General features: G+C 37.2%; 2 protein-coding genes and 1 long non-coding RNA gene across 7 annotated transcripts; 1 reads left to right on the top strand and 2 right to left on the bottom strand.

Moving 5' to 3' along the window:
* Positions 1 to 1027: 1027 nt before the first annotated feature.
* Positions 1028 to 1815, bottom strand: LOC149989848 (uncharacterized). The gene is made up of 2 exons (XR_016506503.1): positions 1427 to 1815; positions 1028 to 1306 (listed from the first exon to the last, which is right to left on the bottom strand). It is a non-coding gene; the product is annotated as an uncharacterized LOC149989848 (long non-coding RNA).
* Positions 1816 to 4190: 2375 nt separating this feature from the next.
* On the top strand, positions 4191 to 7429 carry LOC112287196 (uncharacterized). The gene has a single exon (XM_024529962.3). The coding sequence runs from the start codon at positions 5618 to 5620 to the stop codon at positions 6740 to 6742; it is 1125 nt and encodes a 374-aa protein (XP_024385730.1). The 5' UTR covers positions 4191 to 5617; the 3' UTR covers positions 6743 to 7429.
* Positions 7430 to 16373: 8944 nt separating this feature from the next.
* Positions 16374 to 24921, bottom strand: LOC112284566 (histidine kinase 5). 5 transcript variants are annotated; one of them, XM_024524466.3, is made up of 14 exons: positions 24419 to 24573; positions 24267 to 24325; positions 22328 to 23667; positions 22075 to 22131; positions 20948 to 21175; positions 20733 to 20826; positions 20326 to 20532; positions 19929 to 20068; positions 19717 to 19766; positions 18917 to 19485; positions 18580 to 18683; positions 17681 to 18466; positions 17272 to 17439; positions 16374 to 17149 (listed from the first exon to the last, which is right to left on the bottom strand). In XM_024524466.3, exons 3-14 carry the CDS (start codon positions 23054 to 23056, stop codon positions 17009 to 17011), a joined length of 3273 nt encoding a protein of 1090 aa, XP_024380234.1. In that variant the 5' UTR covers positions 23057 to 23667; positions 24267 to 24325; positions 24419 to 24573; the 3' UTR covers positions 16374 to 17008. The 5 variants fall into 5 exon arrangements, with proteins under 5 accessions (XP_024380234.1, XP_090104942.1, XP_090104938.1 ...); XM_090248816.1 differs by having other exon boundaries at positions 22328 to 24340; positions 24419 to 24921; XM_090248812.1 differs by having other exon boundaries at positions 22328 to 24325; positions 24419 to 24728.
* Positions 24922 to 26178: the final 1257 nt, after the last annotated feature.

The raw sequence follows: 26178 nt of genomic DNA, 5'->3' as shown, positions 1-26178 counted from the left end.
TGCAAATATGATTGCTCAGTTGTTGCCTATCCGTCAACCATAAATTCTTGTAATAGGTTTTCTCTATACAAAATTGTGGAATACTCAATAGACCTTAAAACAAATCAATAAGAAAAATAATCCATTTGTCTAAGGATGTTGCCTCTCTAATCCTCTCAGTTAGCACCTTCTCTTTCTTCAATAATATCCATTACTACACTTTGTACCTTTAGATCAAGGATCCTATACAAAAAAAAAAAAAAAAAAAAAAAAAAAGAATGAAGAGACAAATAAGCTGGATGAGCCTCATGGATCCTTCTTAATAATCCATTACTATGTAGGCAAATAATAATATCACAAAGTGCATTATGCTTCGATCCATCTCTAAACAATATGATAGCAATTTCTTTAAAATTAGTTAGAAGATTATATCAACATCTATTACTCTCATTCATAAAGTACAAAGAAATAACAAGATCTACTTCCACTACTCCTTCATTCTGCACCTGAGATAGTATTTCATGTGCATGTCTATAAAATCCAAAAAATGGATTATTCTCTCTCAAAACTTCTCCAATTTTCTACATAATTTGGCTCAATAAACCATAATTATGTCGCATTCTTCTATCTTGTGCAAATGATGCATTGTAGATATAGAGCTATGCATAAGTGAAGTCAATGCCTCCAAATGATCCACATGGCATTTCTAGATTAAACAGTTTGCAAGTAGGCATCATTCACGAGAAGAATTATTGGAGGATTTACAAATTAAAATGAATTAAAATGAATAAATAAAATAATAAATATTTTAATTCTTTATTTATTAAATAATATTTATTGGAAAATATATCATTATTTAATTTTATATTTAAATAGATATATGTATATATTTATACATATGAAGTTGAATATAAAAAATCTCATTTTTTTATAATAAAATGAATTTATAAAATAAATTTGATGTGGTTGGAGTAAATTAACTTTGATTGTCATAAAAATATTGCAAATGAATTCATTTGCTTGCTCTGGAATAAGACGGCCCAAAATATCCTGGTCAACAACTTAATTGTTTGTAAAATGATACTGATCATATACAATGGCCTCTTTTCATCATCTGACAAAACCTACAACGGAAGGCACGAACAAAATCAGTAACCATCAAACAAACTAATGTAAGAAAAAAAAAACTTAGAAACTTGCTTGACTTGTGTTTTACCTCCTCATGTGTAATTGTGTTTTACTTCCTCAGGGGTGGCTTTTGCCTACGGTGGCTTACCTCTTGAGGTGTACATTAGACACTGCGGCAAGAGCTGGAGCTGCACAGGAACTATAACGGAAGACGAACAAAATCAATACCCACAAAACAAATTAATGTAAAAAAAACTTAGAAACTTGCTCGATTTAAGTTTTACCTCCTCATGTGTGGCTTCTGCCTACGGCAGCTTACCTCCTAAGGTGTGCACTAGATTAGCTTCCAACACCGTAGCAAGAGCTGGAGCTGCACCCACTCCTAGCGGCACCACCATTCAAGATCATCAAGCGTTGCTTGTAAAATTCACTCGTAATAATAATAAGAGAAGTAAGAAAAGATCCAACTGCAAGAGCTCATTGAACCACCGAGATCATTGTGATGAATCCCTTGCATTCCCCACTCCCAGCGGCACCAGCATTCAGGATCATCAAGCCATGAATCTTTCCCTGGTCCACATGCTCTCCTATTCACTCATCACTTGAGAAGAAGAATGCAGAAGAATGCTTTATGTCTGGGAGGCGGCACACGAAACATATCGAAACAACACATTAACATCCCAAAACAGCAAGTTATCAGTTCTGTTAAGGGCCTGTGAACTCTAATAACGTGAATTTTTTTTGATGAAAACAAAGTAGAGAGCATGCGGTGAAGGAGAGCCACCACTTGTCTCCTCGCACTTGTCTAGTTGAGCGATCTTAATATATATATATATATATATATATAAGTTATTTTATACTATTTTGTATGTGGAAGAATTTATATGAATCTGGTATTGCTGACATCAAGAGGTGTATAGTCTGGGCAGAAACCCCATGGATCTGGAGTTCATGTGCATGCTGTGAATCAGAGGTGATGACGTGGAAAATAAGGAGGCGGCGGGAACCCAGTCAGCAGAATACAGGTCACATTAATTTCCACACACAATTCTGGTCAAAAGGGCAGTCAGTCGCCCAAGTCCCACCCACCAATACTGCCGACGCGATCCTATTTAAGACCCCGGGTTGGAAAAGTAATAAGAAAAAAGGAAAAGGAGAGGAAAGAGAGGGACAAAAAGGCAAAAGGTGGTGTGGTCCCATTTCCTGTAACTCTGAGTCAACTCCACATGCTGCCCGCCCTACATCTCTTGACTGCACCCGGCTGCCCATACAAACGGGCAGCAGCACCAGATCTCCTCCAGAACAAACCAAGGGATCAGAAAAACATCCTCGTTGGATAGATGTGAAATGGATGGATGAAATTATAGCTGGAACCCACCTCCCACTTGAGCTGTAGGGACAACAACTGAGTGGGGCCAAAATCTCCCTCGTACTTATATATTTGTTTATTATAGATTTAGATATTTTAAAGTGTATTTTATGCCCAACTGGACAATGTTCCAACTTGGCAACGAGCCCTTTCTCTTCCTTTTCCTCTGTCTTTATGCCAAATGTGTGTAAAATTGCACGCAGCATTGACTTTCAGATGTATATATACAGATATATATATATATATATATATATGCAAATATATATTTATTTTCAAGTTAGACCTACCCACTGAAGACATTAAAAACTGTTGATGAGCTACAATGCCCCAAGTGATGAATGAACGTGGAATGAACGAGGGAATGCCCACCTTGCCTCTTGTGTTTATTCTTCATATTTCTCTTTTGTTTTCCTTGGTACATCTTTTCTTTTTTCTTTTCTTTTATTTTATTTTACTTGTTTTATCCCATTATGATTCTGCATGCTCTGGCTTACATGAAAAGGGAGATGGGATCACGGGATTTCTTGCACACTGATGAAGGCAGATGAAAAGGGTGAAGGAAAGGAATAGGAAAGTCAGGGGATGATTAGGATGTTTGGTCTTGCCATTCCCATTCAATTCAATTCATCATGTGATGATGCTGATGAGAGAGAATTGGAGAGAGTGGCTGTCTGTCTGCTTCTACTTCTACCTTCCCTTCTCTAGCCGTATTTAATATCATTTACTGTGGGTGATGCCCTAAAAGTTAAAGTAAATTAGTTGGGCACTCTTCATGAAGAATATTGTTATTGTCTCAACTTATTGCTATTGTCTAGATGGTAGAAATCAAAGGGTCAAGTCTCTGACAATCATTTACCATAAAAATATTTATATATATATATATATAGAGAGAGAGAGAGAGAGAGAGAGAGAGAGAGATTCTGGCATACATATGTTTCTATGTGATGGGGAAGGCTTAGGCATCAAAAAATCAAAATAATAATAATAAGTAGTAGATGTAGAACAAATTTTCCACTCTGTGATCACCCTGATCTGGGGCAGACCAAAAGGGTCACAGGCCCAAATGTTCTTTCACAACACCCTGTGAAGACACATGCAACCTTTGGTCAAATATGCAGCAGGACAGGACTATATACATCCACCTACCAATATTACAAAAAGAGAGTGAGCAAGCAAACAGGCAAGCTGTGTGTCTTTGCAGAGCTGGACACATGCTTTTTGCCTCTCAGTTGTGTCACCAGTCAATGCATGGGTTTCCTTTATTGATATCACCCCATTCCTATTCCATAAAAACTGATAGTCTGTGTCCATAGTTGTAGTACTGCGATGGCTAGTGCAAAGAATTAAGTGTGAAAAACAAATTATTAAGGTTGGATTTATTGGGTCAAGAAGTAAGTCACAGGCACATGAGGTAGAAAGTAATAGTCAGATACTGCACACAAACTTATGGACTCTCTGCCTTGGACCATATGAACTAAACAGCAGTGCACACAAAAATGAGCCCATTGTTATTATTGATGTTGTTATGCCTATCATTTACTTTCACCACAATGATGTTAGCATATGGGACCTGTCTATTACCAATACATTTTCCTGATCAAAGAGCATCACCCATAAGTTGTTTGTTTGCAGTATTAGAAATAAATAAATAAATAAACAAACATTTAACTGAATAGCTGTACATGTATAGACCATACATACATTTTTAAAAATGCACTAGTTTATCTCTTTATTCACAAAAAAACATGCAGAATCATACCAAGAATGTGATTTCTAAAGCTGATTGAATTATTGTTTCTACAAGTCTCAATCTTAATGAGCAGTGAGCAAATAAGTCAAGACTTACAGACACATGCACAAGGAGATTACAGTACGATGCCAAACAGTGTACGAGAAATTTAACCCTAGATGAGAAACGGCAACAGGGCTCCCGACGAACCTCAGGATTTTGCCTACAAAGTCCGATTATGCACCGGGGAATCGCACCTCGAATCTCGTACTTGGGGCTGCACATTGCAGTCGGCAACAAGGGGATGGGACAGAATCCGTGTGTGAAGAGCATCGTCCTTAACAGTAATCTAAAGGCCGCCGCGCAGTTGGTGGTGGTGGTGAGATCCTGCCGCTGCTGCGACGAAGGGCGCCGCGCATCTGCGACAGTCGTCGGTTGCAGACTTGCGGTCCACGCTCTTCTCGCGAGGCCTGCGCGTAATGTCCTGGCGGATTCCTGACTGACTGACTGACTGACCGCGAGAGAGCCCCACTCCCAGCCCATCTTCCTCCTCGGCGGCCTGGTCAATGCCTTCGCACGGACCCGCGCCTCCTGCCACCAATCATCAGTCCGCTCTCACTCTGATCCGGGTCGAAGCCGCTGCGAAGCCGCTTCATCTAACCAGCGACACCTGTCTGGAGCTACATAGAAGCCTCGTCGATGCTCCCATTTGCTCACCTGGTAGCGTATGCTTTTTGAATTCGTGAGCGTAGGATTTCTCGGGACACGAGGCACAGAGGGTAGATGATCTTTCTCCGTTTTGTTTTTTGTAATTTTCTGGCGTGAAGAGGGCAAGTGAGTAGTCTGGCAGTGGTTAGATTGCGGTGAGAATGTCGGTACAAGGAGGGATTGAAAGATGAATGCGAGATAATAGAAGGGTCGATTGCTTTGTGAGAGTCGGGAAAGTTACCTCTGTGGAGAGTTTCGGCGAGGGAGAGGGAGAGGAGGTGGGATGGTTCTAGAGGCCTTTTGAGGAAGGCGTGGTGGAGGGTGCGCTCGCGGTGAGTTGTTCCGTCGGGCGATCTAAAAGATCGTTGGGAGGTTCTAGGTCAGCCTCTTATGTCATCGTTGCCCCTCCCTCATCATCGTTGGGATTGCAATGATCGGAATCTAGTCATTCTTCTAAAGGTTTGCGCAGGTGTTCGCTCGGGTGGAATCCGTCGAGACTCCGGCAGTTGTTTGTCGTAGAACTTGGTGGGGGAGACGAGGCCGAGGGAATCACTGCGTAGTGGAAGCCATCTCTTGTTTAAGAATTTGGAAGGTCTGGTGCACAAGCAACTTTAACGAGGCGATCTAAAAGAAAGACAAAAGATTTTAGTTGCTACATTCGATTTGCGCTTGGATTGCGTGTTGGAAATTGAGCAGATCGCATCATGAGCGGGTGTGGATCAGGAAGCTGTCAAGGAAGAGATGGAAATCTTGCTCCATACAATTACTACGGGCCGCCACCGGGCAGTAACAATTATGTCGTCAACAGCAAGATTATGGTCGTGGCTGTCGCGGTTCTCTTCGCTGTCGTCCTCTTCATCCTCTGCCTCCACATCTACGCCAAGTGGTTCTGGCGCAATCAAGGTGCCATCGTCGCAAGCGATGGCACCTTGCGTACGTTATCATGGCGAAGACGCCGTTACACTGTCCCTGTGAACGCTACTCCGGTGACGCAGGCAGTGGGGCTTGAGCGGGCTGTTATTGAAGCTCTGCCCACTTTCGAATTCGACGGTGAGAGGGCAAAGCGTGGGTTCGAGTGCGCGGTTTGTTTGGAAGAATTTGAGTTGGGTGAGAAAGGCCGCACGTTGCCGAAGTGTGACCATAGTTTCCACTTGGATTGTATTGACATGTGGTTGCACTCGCACTCGACATGCCCGTTGTGTCGCACGAGTGTGGGAGCTGATGAAACTGAGAAGAAGACCGAGGCCGCCACCGTGATGCAGATAAGCGAGCCTCCTCAGATGGAAGCGCCCGTTATGGGTGACGTAGGAGCGCCGTTCATGGCGGCCATGCGAGCTTCCAGGAGGAGCCAACGGAGCCGGGGACAGTTGCCGGCGTTGAATAGTTCCCCAAGAGGCAATAGTTTGCCCCGCACTGCGGAGGATCAGGGCGGGGAGAATCATCGCCGAAGTGGTACGTCGGAAACGGCCGTTGCGGTTGATCAGCAGCAAAACATAAAAGATTACGAGACACCGTCCGGAATCCCGTCCAATGTGTTATTCTGGGGGAATCATGCGCAGATGAGCAGTGCAGGTGCAGGAGGGAGTGCAGAAGCGAGGGCGGCGTCCAGTATTCGTGCGCCGTTTCAGGTTACTATCGACATTCCGAGGTCTGGTCCAGCGGCTGTCAGCAATTCGTCGAATGTTTTGTCGCCGATGGCGCGTGCTTCAGCGAGCTTCCGACGTTTGTTGAGCCGAGGGAAGAGTGTGGTGTCGCCCCAAACTGGAGAAGATGGTGTTGACGAGGGCGGGCCTTCTTCTTCACCCCGTCCACCACCACCACATGCCTGAGGATTTCGTGAGCAGGTGCTGTTAAAGTGGAAATTTTATTCTGGAAGAAAACTGATACTTCCCTGGTAGACATAAATGCCCGACCATGCAAAGGATTTTGTGGGATTTGCACCTGATATCAACCAAGCTATCTAGCGAACGTCACGATTGCGTTGAGTGTTACCCGGCGAAATCCCTAAGCCTACATCGCCGATTACGATGCGCACTTTCCTCAGTAAGGTCAACCTTCGCATTGAGGAGGAAATCGGCGCTTTAGTGCCCACAAAGCATGCCCTTAGATCCCAGATGTGGAATTGCAATGGGAATTGAGAGCAGGGTACACTGCAAGTGCGTTTTAGGATGTGAAGTGTGAGCATTGGAGATCTGCGTCTCTGCCGATTAGGTCAGGTCAGCATCACATTTGACACTGGAGATGCAAAATAGTAGCTATTCCTTCTTCACTTCTTCCGATGGTGTACCGTAGTGTAATATATAGCGCTAGATGTGCAATAAGACGCCACAGTCTGAGGCTCAAGATGTAATATAGATCATGCACGAAGCAGTTAAGCATCTCTAGGTTAGGAGATTGAATGCCACAGTGCTTCAGTAACATGTAGAGTTGTAAATAAACGGGAAATCGCCTTCTGCAAGGCATCTCACTGACACGAACCTAGTGAACATATCAAGGTAATTGCCATTTTACGATAACCAGCTTATTGCAAGGCAAGCGCCACAACTGATTTTACGGCCACGGAAATTTTTACCCATTTTCGCCACGACTCTCTTTCTCCTCAAATTCAATCTCAATCCTCCACCACGCGACTCGGTTGCGTCACAATTCCATCTTCCGTTCTTCACATGAATCCTACTTGTGAATGCTGGCTGCACTCGGAGATCTGATGCCTTTTTTTTACTTTTTTTCCTTTTCCTTCTTTACAAGCCATCCGTCATGCTTGATGCTCATCACCCAGTTGCAATGCCTCATGGGGATCTTCACCAACTTGGGTGTCAGCTTGATGGGTACACTGCAGGATAAGGTCGCAGCAAAGTACCGGATCGAACAGTTACTGTCAGTGTGCTCAGAGCACCGTGTCCCACATACTCACTCTCTCTCCACCCGCCCATTTTTGTTAAAGCCACCTTCGTCTTTGATGTTGTCTTCTTTGTATTCTATATGCCACTTGTTGGAGTTGTGTCATCAGGGAGACATTGACGTAATGGATGAGGAACCGTTGAGCAGAAAGTTGAGAAGATAACGAGAGAGTTTCAAGGTTGGAATTATGAGAAAATTCAATTGTTTTTAGTGGGATAGGAGGAAGATGGGGCATATTTTTTGGGGAGTATTAGAAGGGTGAAGCTAAAACTTTTAGGTTCTACCTAAACCTTCTGTCTAAAGTTGCCTTTTGTTTGTTTGTTTTATATATATTTAGAAAAAGAGAATTTATAGTAAAAGGTCACCAAGGTAAAAAAGGAATCATTTCTACTTCATTAAAATTCTAATTTTTTTAAAGTGAATTTTGTATGTCATTTGTTGTTTGGCTCTACACTACTTATTTCTATGATGAGTCTACTACATTATTTTGTTGTGCATCTTTGCTTTGATACATTTCTTATTATTTTGGTTTAGGATTGTGGAGTGTATATAAATGAAAGATTTTGAAATGGTAGAAGAGGTTGTTGATGATAAAATTACAAACATATATTAAGTAGCAATTCTAAATAGAGATTTACATGATGCCAAGACATTTTTGGAAAGTGAGTATATGCTTGCATCCATAGGTAAAGTAATCTTTATTAAAGAAGGTATTTTCAAGAAGGTTATTTGAATTAATCACTATAATTTCTTAGAACCAAAATTTCTCCAAAACCTATATATATATAATAAATTTGATTGCTAAAGTCAAACAAGTAATAACAAATTTTGGAAAAATTGCATATATAACTATAATATATTTCTACTAATTTTTTTCTATGTGATAAATGATAAGTCTAATATTTATGTAATAATTAAAGTACTTTTTAAAATCTAAATTATAAACTTTCTTTTGATAGTCCTAAAATTCTTTATATTTTTTATATCATTAGGACAAAAAAAAATTCTCTTGTCATTAAACAAATCAATATCTTATACATATTTAAAATAATAAAATATATTTATGATTATTATTTAATAGTTTATTATTTTTATTTTTAAAAAATAAGATTCTTATTTCTAAACAAATTCTTATCTTTTAACAAAGAACATTTAGTAGTAATTTAATATCTATCATCAAAACACTAATATAATGATAAATCCAAAGCTTTAGATTATAATGAAAATAATAAAATATGAGTTTTTTTTAATGAAGTTTTTATTAAAAAATTAATTAATAATCATGTTTAAATTAGAAGATTATTAAAAAAAATTACATCCATCTTTAAATTAATAAATTAAGAGCATTACAAAATAATAATAATAATAATAATAATAATAATAATAAAAAAAAATCAATATATGATAAGTATGATCCAAATTCTTTTGAATGAATTGATCCACATATATTTCTTTAAAGTAGAAGAAATAATAAAATAAAATAAAAAATGTTAAAATGACATAAGATTTTATTAAATCAAGCTATCTATCTTAACCATCATGAGAAAAAAAATGACCTTTAGATTATTTAATTACTACTAGATCCATAATTAATAAAAATCAACCATATTTATCACTATACTAATCTTCATTAGTGCTACAATCATAGCAATTTGGATAATCTCTTGTCTCTCACAAAAAATCCTAATTTTTTTATTTAAAAAGGAACCAAAGACAAATCTATATTCAGTCTTCTTGCTACTTCTCCCATCTGTTTTTTGTGTCGCCCTCTATTTCTCATATCATGCTCTTACCTTCTTATTGGCATAATTCAATGCTATGTAGATTCATTCCCATAATGCATAGGTTATTTGTAAAGTTTGTGTTGGCTAGGGAGGTGGTTTAGTATAAGTGACTTTATACATGTTAAATGCCACACATGCCTATTAAGAAGCTTCATCAGTTGCAATTAAATTACATCTTTACAAGTATAGAGCCTAAGTTCTAAGGTATTCAGTTCCAAGTATCTTCTTTTTTGACTAATTGTGTAAAAGCAATGATCAATTGTTTAATGAAAATATGCATTCTTTTGTTTTTATAGAATGCAATGGACGGCTTTTATACACTTTTTGTTTAGCAATGTATATGATAGCCTTAAATTTGTTGAAACATACTTCTAAATCTTGGAAAATCTATTGCATGCTTCTACATTATTTGAATAGCTCCTTGAGTTCCTTGTCCATGTTGTTATAATGATATTCACTTGTTATAGTTTTTATTTTTTATTTTTTATTTTTTTTTATAGACAATTCAATATCAATTTTGTGGATTAGAATATAGTGGCATGTGGCCTTAGTAATTGAATGAAAATAATTGGGATATCTTTGATTAAAGCTATGCCAATTAGTATTGAATAATGTTGATTGTTATTTACTTTTGACATAGAAGAACTTTTCATAGCAAGTTATGGTGCATTGAGAGATTGTAACATTAATTATCTTCAAGACAAAGTATATAAGAACCAACTCAATTGTAGTAGTTGGAGGGATGGTGATGGATTAGGTGGTGGTGGAAATATGATAAGTCATTACCATTTTTAGAATTATAAGATCATTCAATAATTAAGATGATGAATTTATACTTAGAACTTTCAAAATCTTTGTTTAATTTTAGTTTGATGGTATTGTTGATTGATTGAGTTAAGAAAAGATGGAGAAAAAAGAGAGAGAAAAAGAAAATATAGTAGTGCCGTATAACATGAATTTTCACTTAGAATGCATCAAGCACCTAACTGTAGAAGATAAATAGATAACAAGAAGTTCCTATCAAGTATAATAGTATCTCAATTAAATTCTAAGTAATCCTTAACAATCCTAATGAAATTTTAACCAATATAAAAGAAATTTAAAAGAAATTACAAAAGAAATATAAAAAATCATAAATTAATCTCAAAAGAAAATAATAAAGAAATTCTAAAGAGTTAAAAAAATAATACCTTCAAATAAATAATAATAATCTTCAAAAAAATATTAAAAATAAAATTACTAAATAAATCCTAAATAAATCTTAGATAAATTCTAATTAAATCTTAACATAGTCCTAAGAAAATTCCAATGAAATTCTAACAATCCTTAAAAAACTCTAATTTTTTTTTAATCAAATTTTAATTAAATCTTAGACTAAAATCTAATGAAATCCTAACCAAATACTAAACCAAATCTTAATTAAAATTTAATAAAATCCTAATGAAATTTTAATAAAATTCTAACCAAACCTAAATCTCAAATAAATCCTAAACAATCTAAAGGAATTCCTAAATAAATCTTAAGCACTTTCTAAAGTTGTTTTAAAATATCAATCAATAAGTAATTAAGAAGTATAAAAATTTTGAGGAAAATTAAACTCACCAATTTAAAGAAAAGATTCCATACCTCTCCAATATTGACCACCTTCCTTCTCCAATTTGAATGTTGATCTTCGAACAATATTTTCTTCTTGTTAAACTATTAAATTGCTTCAAAATTTGATTGGTGTATAGATTTCTAAGTCTTAATTGCTCTCACCAATTTGTGCTTGAATTGAATTGGCAGATGTTGAAAGATTGCAAAAACCATCATTGATCCTAAATTTCAATTATCTAAGACTATAATCCACAAAATCTTTCATAATTGTCAATCTAATCATTCAATTACTATCTAGTTTTTTAACCACATTTAGAACAAATATAATTATAGAGTAACAAAATTTCACTCATTAATATACTATAACACTCATAATATTTTTAAATATGTTAATTTCTTTTTATTTCTTATAATTTAAACTTACTAAATATATCTCTTACTTTGAAAAGTCCTTAAAATCTTAATATTCCTTCAATTTGCATAAAATAAAATTTTAAAAATCTTCTCACAAGTTTGCTTTCAAATTCCATTCTTTAATGAATGTAAGAAGCTTGGAATTGTAAAAATCCTCTCACAAGTATGCTTTCAAATCTTGCTCTTTTTTCAACCAAAAAATCTCAAAGTCACCATAAGTGCGTGGTTTTGTGTCTCGGGATCTGATTTTGACCTTGGTTCACAATTGATTGTCTCCAATAATCAATTCTTTTATTTTGAAGTAATTTTTGTTAAAACCTATTCTTAATTCTTTATTAAAAATGCCTATATTAATTATTTATGTCATTTATTTTGATTTGGCTCACTTATATTTTTACAATGTAAGTTGAAGTCTCTTTTTTAAGAAGATATCATTAGCATCTATTAATTTTTACTACCTCCTTGTCTATTATCCATATTTCTAAGATAATTTACAAAATTATTATTATTCAAACTTATCTTTAATATAACTTTTTTTCTTATTTTAATATATAATTATATTATTATACAATAATGGCATGCTTTATTTAATAAATCATAGAAAAAAATTAAATATATTATATTTCGACTTCTAATCTTCTAAAGGGATTTCATAGAAGCTCCAAGTTCTTATATATTTTTCTCATATTGCCCTTGATTGAAATTAGCATATATTTAAATTAGATTTTTATTTTTATTATTTTTTATAAGTTTTTTTGAAAAGATGTAAATATGCAATTACATATGTTGGATTCAACTTGGAAAAATATTGGATGAATGTTGATGAGTTGATTGTTCTTTAGCAAAGAGTATTTGGATGATTTATTAGTACTAGTACTGGTGCCGTACCTAAGTTGAAACTTGATATAGATCCAAGTATGGCACTTCATGGTTAATGACGACTCTCTTTTGGATGTTTTGGAGGGACCATTATAGGCTAAAGTTAATAAAAGCAAAAGTGTAGCTATAATGATGGCAAAAGCTTACAACAATAAATAAATAAATAAATAAAAAAATACTATGCATACTCCACTAAAGACCATGTCTAAATCAAGTGCAATAGGCCTTAAAGTAAGCCAAACAACTATCAATGACTTTTATGATTTTCATCCTTGCAAAATGAACCATTCAATATTTAGTGAATCCTATTGTATAATAATTTTTATAAGTTCTATAAATAGATTAAATGGATAGAAAGCATATTTTATAATGTATAAGCTTAGATAAATCTTTTATATTTGTATTTAATATGTGAAGTAAGAAAACAAACTGATTGTATGATTTTTTTTTATTTTTTTTTTTTTTTTTACATGATTTATTTTTACTTGATTGTTTTTTAAAAATACTTTAAATGGGTTGACTAAGTATAGTGAGTGTAATACATTAAATTTCCATTTTTTTTCTTAAAGTTATAAGAACTATATTCAATGTTGTTCCTTAGTATGTTTTTATAATTCAATTTGAATTTTTTTGTGCTCTTTGGTTGTTGATATTTGTGATGTAATCAAATTGCATCAATAGCCATAGTGTACAAACTTATGGCTATTGATAATACCTGTCTTGATTTTAGTTTTGATATATTGGCTATTAGACTTGCTCAATGAATTTTTTAAGTTTTTATGTACAGATTCTTAATTAAAAGGTTGATTGGGCTAGAAGTAGCAATAATAAGAAAATAATAGAACCAATACCACTAGAAGATTATGTGAAGCCATACAAATAAAGAGTGTGGTTTATATTTCCAACATATTATTTTTATAGTATTACATTCTATTTAAAGTTTGAATATATTTTTGCATGTTACTTTAGATTTTCTTAATAAGCTAAATATATGTCAATTTATGCAAGATTAGTAATTTATACATTTTGAACAATTATGATCATAAATTCTTCTTTGCATCATTAAATAGATTAATTTCTTACAACTTGCATATAATCTAATATATTATTTAAATAAGCAACTGCATATATTTATTATTTGTTTCAATATAATTGCAATGTACTAGTAGATACTTGTGAGGCTATGATATTTTGGATAGAATAAGTATGTATATTGTATCTCCAACCTTGGCAGCTTTTACAATATCAAACATTTGCTGCCACTTCAACAATTTTGATCTGTAAAGTTGTACATTGTATAAAAAACTTGTTGTGGCTTGTATAGTTAACTAATCCATATGATTGGTCCTTTGGATGTTTAATTGTTGGATTTTGTAACCTCACGGTTTTTGATGCAAGCTCTATCAATTGAACATGCATTCTTTCTTATTGGTGAGAGAGCAATAATTCAAAAGTTTGACAAATAACATTAAAGATAATTTGAAGGTCTTTGGAAGTTGCAAATACATTCTTCAATGGTAAAAGAGGTATTAGACCAGCAATATTCAAAAAACAATACTAATCATAAAAAAAATCTATTGAAGATATACTTCTAAATTATTGTATAGTTTGAATTGTGAACTTACAAGGTATTTTTAATGTCTTTGTTAATATACTTGTGCAAGAGTTAACATCAAATATCTCTTTGGCACATTTAAATTTTTCAAAGATAAGGTTAAGTATACACATAGATACTTGTTTCTCAATATTTATATATAAAAGAAAAGAAGAATAATACGTTGATAACATATACACATCTTTTCTGAACTTTCTTGTACATTAATCTCTCTTTTTGTATTTCCAAAAAATTAAGATAGACAAATTTATACTTCTTATAAATCTTTGGTAGAAACTTTTAAACATGATTTGAAAGTTGAATGTTGATCTTCAACTCAAGATATGATTACACTTCCAAAATAAAGGTTATTATTGTCTAAGCTTTAATAAATTATTTATTTATGATATCTATATATTTTTTAAATACTTAAGAATTATATGGACATTAGTAGGAGTATACATGGTAAACATGATTGTCCACTCTTCATTGTAAAGCACCTTAGTAGAAGCATTTATCACATTGATTCAATCTACCATAAATATAAATTAACTTGCTTCTATCTTTATGGCAAAATACTTCTTATAGTTTGATAAAATCTTTTTTTGAATATGCTATATTCAAAATAAAATATTAGAAATAGGAAAAATATTTTCAATAGCATTTATTAATGCCAAATCTTTATCAAACTCTAATATAGATGGATTGGATATTTTTATATAATTTGACAAGTTGATTTAAGGCCCAATAAAAAAAATAGTAATAATTAAAAAGATATTTAAGCTGCTTATTTCTACTACATACAACATAAGAATTTAAAATTGATTTGTCTTATAAGTACAATCCATAACAATAGAAGATGTATATTTCTTTGCTAATTTAAAATATTTTATATGTGCAAAAAAAGATGTTACATTATTTTTCTTATGACATTGATAAGTAAATTGATATGCATTACTACATAGGATTTTTATAAGTGAGATAATAGAAGCACAACCATTAAGAGCAATTTGATGTAGTCTTTCATATTTGTTATAAATAATACATACAATAACTCGACTTTTAGGGTTTTTTTCAAATAGTGCAATCACAATATTTTTTAGGAGTACTCATGTTACAAGTATTCAAGGTATCATCTCCTTCTCTACTAGTTGGAGACATGCAATTGAATGTCTTATAAGAGATGATGAAGGACTATGGTTTTGTTCTCTATTTTGTATTGTTAAATGTCATTATGTAGTATCTTAGATACACTATGCATGCAATGCAAATAGACATCCAATGAATCTGCTTGCAATATTTTGTTGACAAATGAGATTAGTTTGCTCAATATAAACTTGTCCTTTATTACATTTAAAATCAATATAATCTTTGTAAAACCAATGCTTACAAATGATATAACCTTAAGTATAGGCAAACTCATTTATATTTTCTTTCATGTCTTCAAAATAACAAAAAATTCCCTCAAGTAGAGGAGACATATGCAACACAATATCTAATACAAAATCTAAATAACATAAAAATAGACCTCATTTACATCAATATCAAACATATTATATCAAACATATTACAATAGAATAATGCAAAGTAAACATCAAACTAGCTTTATATATATATATATATATATATATATTACTGATAATATAAAATAAATGAAAGACACCATTAAATATAGTTGTTGATAAACAATTATTGTTACCAATCCAATAACCATTTGAACTAATCCCAATTTCAAAAAACCATTTTTGAATCAATCCAAAGGAATAGATGAAGTTGACATGCTGTATGCTTTGTGACCATGGATGGTTCGATTTAGTAAAACCTTAAGTCATTTTAACATTTTCCTAAAAAAATGTATTGTTGAATAAGTAGTAGACAACATCCTCAAAATTTGTGAAGGATTTATTTTAGTTAGTAGCAAATTTCAAGTGTTAAAATTTGTTAAGAGAAATAATTGCAATTCTCAATTTCAAAGCAATAAATGGAAAAGAGCAATAAAGAGTTACAAATTCTCTTCCGGACCCTCGCCATTCCAATGCAACCATGCATCACTTTCTTCAGAAAACTTGTATTTACTACTGCAAGATACAATCATGGTAATCACAGGTTTCATCAATCTACCAGCTACTCACTGGATAGCTAATGTGAAGAGGAAGAAGGCTACAGCACTTTGGAATGGAAGATGAAATGGGAAATAGAAGAATCCGTTATTCTAACGCAAATACAAATCTCATCACTCTTCAAAAATCACGACGAATAAGCTGCTGAAAGTACCCAAATGTTGGAACAGGATCCATAAATCTGATCGCGTTTTCTGAGAAAAAGTGGAAGTTAAGCTTATGGTACATAGCTATCACACACCATTGGAGTTTTTGCCAAATGGCTGACACATTGTAGCTGGAAACTGATGTACAAAAGAGCCAGTGAAGCGGTGCAAAATGTTCCACCACTTGCTGGAGCCGAAAATTCAGCATCTCTTCTTCCACTACCTAGTAGTCTACGCTTGAGCTGAAATTGTGTAGAAGCTCGTGTAACACACAATCTTACGAGACCCACATGATTCGAGGGTCTTACTCTAATGCGAGTTTGTCTCAACCTCGCCAGGGAGAATAAATGGGTGCCTCAACGGCTCGTCAGATGAAGTGGGAACTGGGCCAAGCCACCACCTCCTGGCTCACGACACTATCTGTCATGTCCTACTATCCACAGAATGAGAGAAAAAGTTGTCGAAAATACATTAAGAGAACTAAGAGCATCATCTGTGCTGGATTAAGAGTCATTAATACGAGGAGATCATAGCTATTGACCAACCAAGTGTAGAGCTCCACCTGAAATGCTCGCAAGTTCTCTGTCTCTTTCCTGTCTCATCCTTACAAAGACGGGCGAGCAGCGCCTGAAGCCCTAGGACGCTTGCTCGCCCCGCGCCGTTAAATCTCTTGGTCCATACTAGGCACGTACTCGTCAAGCAGCTCCTCAAGCTTCTCTATATTTACGGGCTTAGCAATGAAGTTGTCCATTCCATTCTTGGCACATTCCTGAATATTGTCTGTCAATGCATCTGCTGTCATCTGCCAAGCAATTCGAAAGAAAATCAGCGACAATAGTGGCGATGATATTAAGATCAGTAGAAATCTACATGCTAGGAAGTTCACAAAGGAGTACTTAAGCAGTTGCGCTACAGTGATCATACCGCAATGATTGGTATTCTTCTGATACTCTGGAGGCTCATACCACTTGCAGCTGTTGCTCCTTGATGAGTTCGCACAGTATCATTGATTAGAGCGGAAGAACAAGATTCTTCGTACATCCTTATGTGTCGAGTTGCCTCAAGACCATCCATAACTGGCATGTGAACATCCTGTATTGATAACACATCTTCGGTTCAATTTAAAAAAACACAGGATGCAAGCATACAAGTATATACAGAGACCTCGCTACCAATTTCAACTAAAAAAGATTCTTCAACGTACGTTCATACTTCGTGATTAGGTTGAAAAAGATCAAGGCTTAGTCACAGTGACTAAGATTTTTAAAAGGATACCGCCCTCTAGAAAAAAACTGATTTGATGAGTCGAAAATGTATGATAGCGCTTGCTAACCATGAGCACGACATCGTACGATTCTTGTTTCACTGCCTGTACTGCATCTGCTCCGTTGTTCACCACCTTCAATTCATGTCCTAAAGCAACCATCATTTGAATGGCGACTTTCACATTCACTGGATCATCCTCAGCCACCAAAATTTTAAACCGCCTAGAGTTATTTACTACGTTCGAAATCACTGGTGAAGATCGCGTTTTGTAACGTACAGATCCTCCTTGAATATTTTTGGTCGAAGAAGTATTAGAACGGCGATCTGATTTCGCAGGGTCCTCTATATCAAAGCCTTCTATTGACTTGAAACAAGAATGTAAAGGCGGTCCCTGACTGTCGAGAAGCCTGGAACTATTAGATTTAAGACAATGTCCAATTTCCTCAGATAGTACAGGCTTGGTGACAATAGCTGAAGTAGGTGCTGTTGTTGGATGTGGCTCTTGCTTCTGGGAACGAAACCCAGTAAAATACTTCAGTTGATCAAAATTCGTAGGGCTCGGGGTATTAAATGGAGGTTTAAGAGACTGTTTAGATCGACGATAACCGCGACCTCTGGTTGAGGGATTTAGTAAGCTTTTACGTGCAGGTTTTGAAGAGCTTAACCGCGAAATTTCAGGCGCATCCGTGCACATATTTTCTTTATGGTCCTTCTCCGTCACGCACTCAGGATCGTCATTAGAAATAGGACTACCGGGCAAGTGCTGAACAGTTCGAAGTGGCAACTTGAAAGAAAACGTAGATCCCTCCTTCTCTTTGCTGAGGACACTAATTCTTCCCCCCATCAACTCAGCCTTCAAAAAGTAAGAACCTGGTGAGTGCCTTGTCAAAGAAATTTTCAGGAAGAAGATCCACATTAGCATTCAAATAGTATTTAACCACAAGATAATAAAAAACCATTTCATACCAACTGTTTGCAAATGTGTAACCCAAGACCAGTGCCTCCATACTTCCGAGCATGCGTGCTGCTTGCTTGGGCGTATCTCTTGAACAGCGTTGGAATTGCTCCCTCTGCAACGAATGAAACGAGGTGGTCAGTAGCGTGACTTTCACCCTTACAAAAATTGCATAACAATACTAAGAGTACCTATGATATCCTTGCATCGAACCACTAACAACCACATCATAAAAAATTCAACATAAGCCATTAAGACGTGTGACGCGAATCCGAAAAACCTAGTTTACAGGTATCATATGAAACACAGAAAAAGGTGCAGTTATGGAAATTTCAAAGACGAAAGCACCTGAAATACCGATCCCAGTATCTACAATGTAAAATTCTATCCACATCATATCCTTCGTGTCCTCATCCTTTACTAGAGCTTCCTGACCACCAGCACTTCCATTCGATGAAGGTATCGAACAAATCTGTTCTCCCGTCCGCTGCTTCTTCAAAGAACTGAGCACAACACCAGCCATCTCACTTCTCTGACACTTACTTGAAAGCTTGACAGTTCCAGTGTTTCGGGTGCCACAGCACTGGCACGCTATTGAATCAGAAGAGAATTCACTTTCGTTCCGTAAGAGTGATCTTTGGTCTGCTTCTGAAAAATGAGTAGCACTGTCGCTAACAGGAATTGACATGGGTGTAATCAGCCCCTTCCTTTGAAATATATTGAGAGCTTCTGAAGAAGAGGATACAGGCATAGAATTAGGAAATGCCGAAAGCTCAATTGATCGTTGTGAAGTTTCACAACAATCAAATTCAAATTTACGTTTGGACTTCGTATGGTCCCGAGCGGTGTGAGACGGCGGCCCGACAACACGCACAACAATAGAAACCTTGCCTTCATGAGTAAACTTGACCGCGTTGCTGCAAGAATCGGTAGTTATCGTCAAATCAAGAGTTTCAATTGTAGGAAGTCACAAAATAACAAAACCAAATACCAAGTCAAACCCATTCCAGAGCATCTAATGACAAAAACATATGTAATTGGAGCTGAGCGTTGGAAAACAAACGGCGTCAACTTCAAGAAATAAATAAAACTACGGCCAGAAAAACTGCATTAGATAGATTCATCTATGAATTTGAAGTATCTGGTACCTGACTAAATTGGTAAGCACTTGACGAATTCTGAGTACATCGCCGACGACCTGTAAAAACATCGAAACTTTACGTACAAAGTTTTTACGAAAATAATCCATAGCAATAATGATGCAAATTTCAACAAAGCGAAATTCAGGTAAAGCTTTTCGTGATCCCAACGTATGATGGCTTGAAATATAAACTGAAAGAAGTTAAAAATAAGTACTCACCTCAAGAGGAACATCTTCGGATACGTCCGTTTCAAGATGAATGGTCTTTTTGTCGGCAGCTACAGAAGCGGATGCCATCTGCAGCACATGTTTCACTACTTCTCTTGGTCGGAACTTCTTCTCTTCAAATGTCATTGCTCCTGCAAAGAAATGTGGCGCACAAGAAGCAGTTAGATCCTTAAAAATATTCCTCAAGTTATTCCTATTTCTGAACACTGTTCAAAACAATCCGAGGAAGAAATAAATGTAGCTCTGAGCTAATCAAATGCTCACCAAGGTTTCAAAAGTACGAGCCTAATTTCACATTACGAATTGCATAAAAATCCATTCTCACATACAACATTGTGGCAAGTTTTATATGTGAATGCACTAGCACTGGAAAGACTTGAAAATATACCCGCTTCAACCTTAGAAAGGTCAAGAATGTCATTAATGAGCTTCAACACAACATTGCCTGAAGAAGTCATAAACTCAACGTAACGCTTTTGTTCTTGGTTCAATGAAGTTCGAGCCAAAACTGAAGCCGTGCTTATCACTCCCGACAACGGAGACCGAATCTCATGCGCCATCGTTGCCAGCATTTGCTTGGCTCTCATTGACTCCTCTATGACCAAGTAAAACGGATAATTATTAATACCAACGAGGAAGAACACCCCCGACAGAGACAAAGAAATGAATGAGGCTCATTTGAACACACGTGAAATTCCGACAAATAGGATAAGTTAAAAGGATGATGGATAATAGCTCCCAAATGCAACAGGAACGAGGTGTGACAAATTTAACGTGTTTCGGCCTCTTCCGTACCTGTTATGAAGATGGTTTTGTTAAGTTCAGACTCCATTGCAGCTTGGACTGCATCTTCGGCTTGAATCTTAGCGAGCTTCTCCCTCTTGGCCACCTAAAATGTGACATGTATCAGCCTGAAGTCTATCTGAAATCATGCAGTTACAAGCTCGTGCACATTTCTTCAATCAAGGGTTCTCAACACGCAACTTAAGAAAGAATACAGAATACTATACCTGCAAAGTCACATCCATGGCAACATAGTTCACACCGACACAGACATCGTTCATGTCTAGTACAGGCTCCACAGCAATCATGAACGTCTTGCAGCCAAACATGTTTGTGTTGAACTTTATCTCTTGCTTGTCAGGAACTTTGGTTCGAATAACTTCACGTTTGAATTCCATGAGCTCTGAAACCCCCATCCCCTGATAAATCTCTTCGTCCGTCTTTCCTATAACTTCCTGCCAGATGAAACAATTTGTCAAACTTTTTGAAAGTATAGACATCCTCCTTCGGCTTGGAGAAATACACAGAGTAGGAAAACAGGCATGGGAAAATTTCAAAACCAACAGGAGTAACTCAGACACCTTGAGTTTCATTGATGGAAGAAAAACATCTCTGAACGATAGATTTCTTTAACTTAAATTGCTTAAACTACGTTATGATGCGGTACCAACAAGCGGTGCAGGACACCCTAATCCAAATGGCATTAAAAGCCCAGCACGTATACTGAGCTTTCTGTTTTGTCATCAGTGGTAATCCAAATCACAAATTCACGTACAATGGGCGAGTATTAAATCAAATTTGAATACTACAGTGAGACAATTGTGAAAAGTGCAAATAAAATCACGTACTATGAGCTAGATGGAAAAGCATCCGACTCGTCTAGAACTTCAGAATCGCAAAAAGAATACTAAAATATCCTTACAATTCATCATCGTTAAGAAGTATCCAACAAATCCTAACTATGAGATACCACTTTCAAAATGAATCAATCATAGATCTCGTCAGTCAATACTACAAACAATCTAAGCATTGTAAACTCTTTTCGTATCGATTACCCGAACATATGGATCCCAGCCACATCATCGCGGAGGATGGTAATGAAAAAAAAAAACACACAAAAAAAACAGTACGGACGCTGACAGTTTTGCCTCAAATTTTTCAAAGGTCCATTCTATCACTCGGAGCACGACAGATATACCGCCAATAGCTACAAGTAATTTTTAGGGAACAGAGAAAAGTTCGCGACAAGAGCTGCAATTGCCAAACATATGATCCGTACATGCTATTTTCGCATTAGCAGAGCTCAATCTCAAGGGTTTGAATGTGAAGGAGCATGACATGATTAGTTACTAACCTCTTCGGTGAGTGTTGGAAAAGCATTATGAATGAACCGATAACGCAACTCGGTGTCCTGTGTGCCAGAAGAAAACTATCTCATGTGAGGAAACCAAGTCAGAGAAGAAAAGACCAAAAATCCAATCAACCAAGGTAATTTCTGAAAATAGGGGACAATATACAGCGAGCAAAACACCTTCAAAATCGTTAGAAGGTCGGAGAAGAAGGCGTCTACCAGAGATTAAGAGACAGATCAAGTATACTCCTACTACCTGGTGGCCAAATACTACAGGTGCTTTCCTCACAGTGAACCGCAGAAAGTTGTCAAATCGCTCAAACTGCTGCTGGAGTTCGCCCATCAATCCAGAAGGGAATTCTGCTACAGCATCCTGTAATTTCGTAGTTAGCAACTCCTCCCGTTTAAGGCTTTCGGATAAAAGAGTATCCAGAGTTTTGGCCTTCTCTCGCCAGTAATCCGAGGAGTTCTCTCCCTCGTATTCTGACATCGAGCTAGCACTATCAGGAATAGAACTCCAGGAACTCCCTGCGTCAGAATTGCACATAAAACCCTCGCCAATGCTAACGGGGTCCAGCATTACATCGTCGCCATCTGAACAGCTGAAATTACATTCTGCAGCATGTTCGTCAATAATCTCCTTCTTTTTTCTTTCAGATTCAAACCTTCTCTGCTGTAAAGCATCCAGTTGCTCCCTCAGCAATCCGACCGCATTGACTTGGTGGTTTTTCCACATCCTCACAAGTGAATCTCTATGGCGTATTGCTGTTTTGCTGGATCTCATTAAATCCTCAAACCTCTGCTCATCAGCAAATGTGTTATCTCTTTCAAGAAGCTGCTCCAGATCTATCGTAGGTTGCAGCAGATCCCTCCGCTTATCTGTCTTCATCAAAGCTTGCGTTGTAGCAGGCCACATGGACCTTTGCTGAAAATCCACCATGTCTGGAGGTTGCGAATAGCCGCTCGACTCGGGAGCTATACCCATGGATGGGTAAAACAACTGATCCGATGTTCAGTTTTAACTTCAAGGAAAAGTGCGCCTCTCACACAATAATAATCTGGTCTTTCCCGCGCCGGCCCCTTTTGCCATGCATGGTCACTGAGGTAGAACCTCGACTGCGTGTGAGTGGCTTTCTCCGTTTCCGAGACAAGTTTGAGCCCTTTCCTTCAATTATGTGTGCCCTCCGAGGCCTGAATGTTCGATGTAACTTTCCACGGCTGTCTTGCATCACCTCTTTGATACTACTACAGGGGTCCGCACCGAAAAGTCCGTCCGGATAATGCCTCAGAATATTGAAATGATTTTACCATGATGTAAACTTTTTTCGTAAGAAAAATTCTTTAAACATTGAACATGTCGTGTCCCCGAACCCTTGTTTTCAATGTAGTAGCCACTTAATCCGCTCTTGGGCATCAGAGGTTCACCCTCTTCCAGTACAGAAGCCAAATGCTTTTTACCCGCAGTTTCGAGTGAAGAAAATATCAGACACCAAGAACGGAGTAGTCGAGTATACAGAGTCGGTTCATAGACTTTTTGGAATCTGCGGACCCAAGGAACCACACTAATATCCCCCACACGCCGATTTCTCCAGCAACCTAGTATTTTAATTGTAGAGACTAATCAATACCTCAAAGATTCCATTACACTACAATAATCAAACCTCGAAATACACAACAGATTCCAGAGAAATTCTTTCACTGTTAGACGGTCACTGATTCATTCTTGTCTTCGAGTACACAAGCATAATGATCTGCCCTCGCGCCACAACCTACCCCATTCTCAACTGTCAATGGCAGAGCTGAAACTAACGCTCATTCACGTACACCGGCATCGCTACGGCAGAAGATTCTTTCAATACGGTTCGGGACCTGGACAGTGTTGTCGACGCAAGAACAGACAATTCTACACAGACAACACCTCCATTGCACCATGGTCGCGGTGACCAACGAAATTCCTCAACCCCGCGCAGTGCAACCCTCGAGCCTCGAACTAGAGATTCCAAAATCTACTTTCGTAAACACTTAGAATCACAATATATCCATCGTCGTGTCTAAACACAAACTCTCCGAATTTTCCTATACCGGGACTCCAACCTACCTACACAAAATAATCCATGGTGAAGCAAAAAAGCTTTCACAGATGCTAAAGCGTGGTTCCGTCCTATTTCGTGCCGAAAATCACAATCTAATCCCACCTGAATCTCTCCTCCTCTCTCATGAAGCCACCTCCCATGGCCCACTCATCAAGCGCCCCCTGCCACAACCGCAACTACAATCCTTCAACTAAACGCTACGAACGCAGCAACCAAAACAAACAAAATAAAAATAAAAAAGCACTGGCACTTACATCATCACACCCTTGCGGCGTCAACGCAGCAGCTCCCAGGCCTCACGTCCAGTTTCTCAGAGCCGCAGAGTGCTTGTCAGTCCGTAGTAATGGCTAGATTCTCATTTATCTTATCAAATGAAAATACTCTTCTATACTAGCTCCCTCACCTCTCTCTCTCTCTCCCTCCCTCCCACTCTCCCACACACACGCACTCACTCTGTCAACACAGCTCCTTCAGTCCGTCAATAAAACCCTGACACGAAAGGAACAACAGGATCCGCTACTCCCCTCCATGCACTCCACACAGAATGACGACTGATTCGAACAAAGTACGGACAAGCCAATATGCCGCGATTGGAAGGACAGTACGAACATCCAAGCGGGCGACTGAGGAGGTGGTAAGAAAACGCTCGTCCCCTGGCTGGCTGCTGCTATTCCTTCTCCTTCTCCTTCTTCGTCTGCGTGTTGGTCTCGGCAGCGTGTCCGCTCCGAAACAAGCCCTGACCGCGATTTTCCGCAAAATATCGAAATGTTAAGTTGGTGAATGGGGACGACTGATTTAGGTGGAACTGCGCGGCCTACCAGACGGCTATCCAAGATTAGGATGCCGGGTGACGACCGACGGATTGTAGTTGAGCAAGGAAGGAAGGAAGGACACGGAGTCTCGTTGTTTAACTTATTGGGGATGCGCCAGAATAAACAAATAAAATAAATAAATAAAATAGCCTTGTCGGGGTCCGCCCTGCACGAGCCCGCCCCCAGACCTGGCTGGCCCTGGTTCCCGAGCCAACCATCCATCAGGTAGTGCCTCCCTACCCGTGCACCCCTGCATCCATCCGTTCACAATTCTTTCGGAATTGCTGGAATGGAACCACTGCCATTGTTCATCCTCGGTGGATGAATTCCGTCTGATGTCGGTCTTCCCCCCATCTGACGCTGGAATATCGCGTTTCACATCGTGACAAAAAGTACATGAAATATCCATATTCACACAAATGTTGCAATCAGCATTTATTTTTTATTAGGAGTCATCAAAGTGTCATGTGGAGAGATGCATATCATGGCTTGGAGCCATGAAATGCAAAGATGGATGCTGAATTCACATAGTTGCAAAAGATAATTGCAAAAACAATGAAGATGGATAAAATAGTATAAACATTTTTTTGTCTTGTGGATTGATTTCAAAGTAATTTTGGGACACTAGTGAGAGAGTTTGTGACATAAGCAAGCCCCCTTTATTTGTTTATTTACACATACACATATGTATATTTTGTTCTTACTGTGATATGTTTTTTATCTTCCATAATATGTTCAAAGTTTTTTTGCTATCCATCAATGCCTTGGATGTTAACAATCTTCGGCAAATGCCGCAATAGGGAAGGATGGTACATTAAGAAGTTAAGATAAATATGCAATCAGTCATACCATTGCTGTGAATCTAGGATAGAATCGGTGATTAGGAAACTTTTTAGGCATTATAAGAACGAGTGAAGGAACACATCTCTTACTCTCTTTCTCTTTGAAAATCAAACATTCAACACTGAGTAAACGCAGCAAGTTCATTTATCATGTTTTTGGAAGTATTTTGGTTACACAGAACAATGTAATGTTTTGTACTCAAATGAATATATGAGAAAGCATTGGCTCATTGTCTTTGAGGTACTCGTACAATTGACAATGTTGCAAAGAAATACTGTACCAAAGGAAGCATTTATGTCCTGGGTGGGTCTTTATATTGCAGTCCTTGTTCCACAATGTGCCACTTACCAGCATAAGCC

This window comes from Physcomitrium patens, chromosome 1 (assembly GCF_059467195.1).
Source record: "Physcomitrium patens ecotype Gransden chromosome 1, ASM5946719v1, whole genome shotgun sequence".
NCBI lineage: Eukaryota > Viridiplantae > Streptophyta > Bryopsida > Funariales > Funariaceae > Physcomitrium > Physcomitrium patens.
The sequence above is the reverse complement of the archived record's forward strand: the minus strand, read 5'-3'. Positions and strand labels throughout refer to the sequence as shown.

What these genes read in the sequence shown, in the direction of transcription:
- LOC112287196 (XM_024529962.3), top strand. Translation starts at nt 5,618, where the DNA reads ATGAGCGGGTGTGGATCAGGAAGCTGTCAAGGAAGAGATGGAAATCTT.
- LOC112284566 (XM_090248816.1), bottom strand. Translation starts at nt 23,056, where the DNA reads ATGGGTATAGCTCCCGAGTCGAGCGGCTATTCGCAACCTCCAGACATG. An exon ending in CCTTTCTAAGGTTGAAGCGG is followed by an intron (nt 20,069 to 20,325) that starts GTATATTTTCAA and finishes ATTTCTTTGCAG; the next exon opens with GAGCAATGACATTTGAAGAG. An exon ending in CCGAAGATGTTCCTCTTGAG is followed by an intron (nt 19,767 to 19,928) that starts GTGAGTACTTAT and finishes ATGTTTTTACAG; the next exon opens with GTCGTCGGCGATGTACTCAG.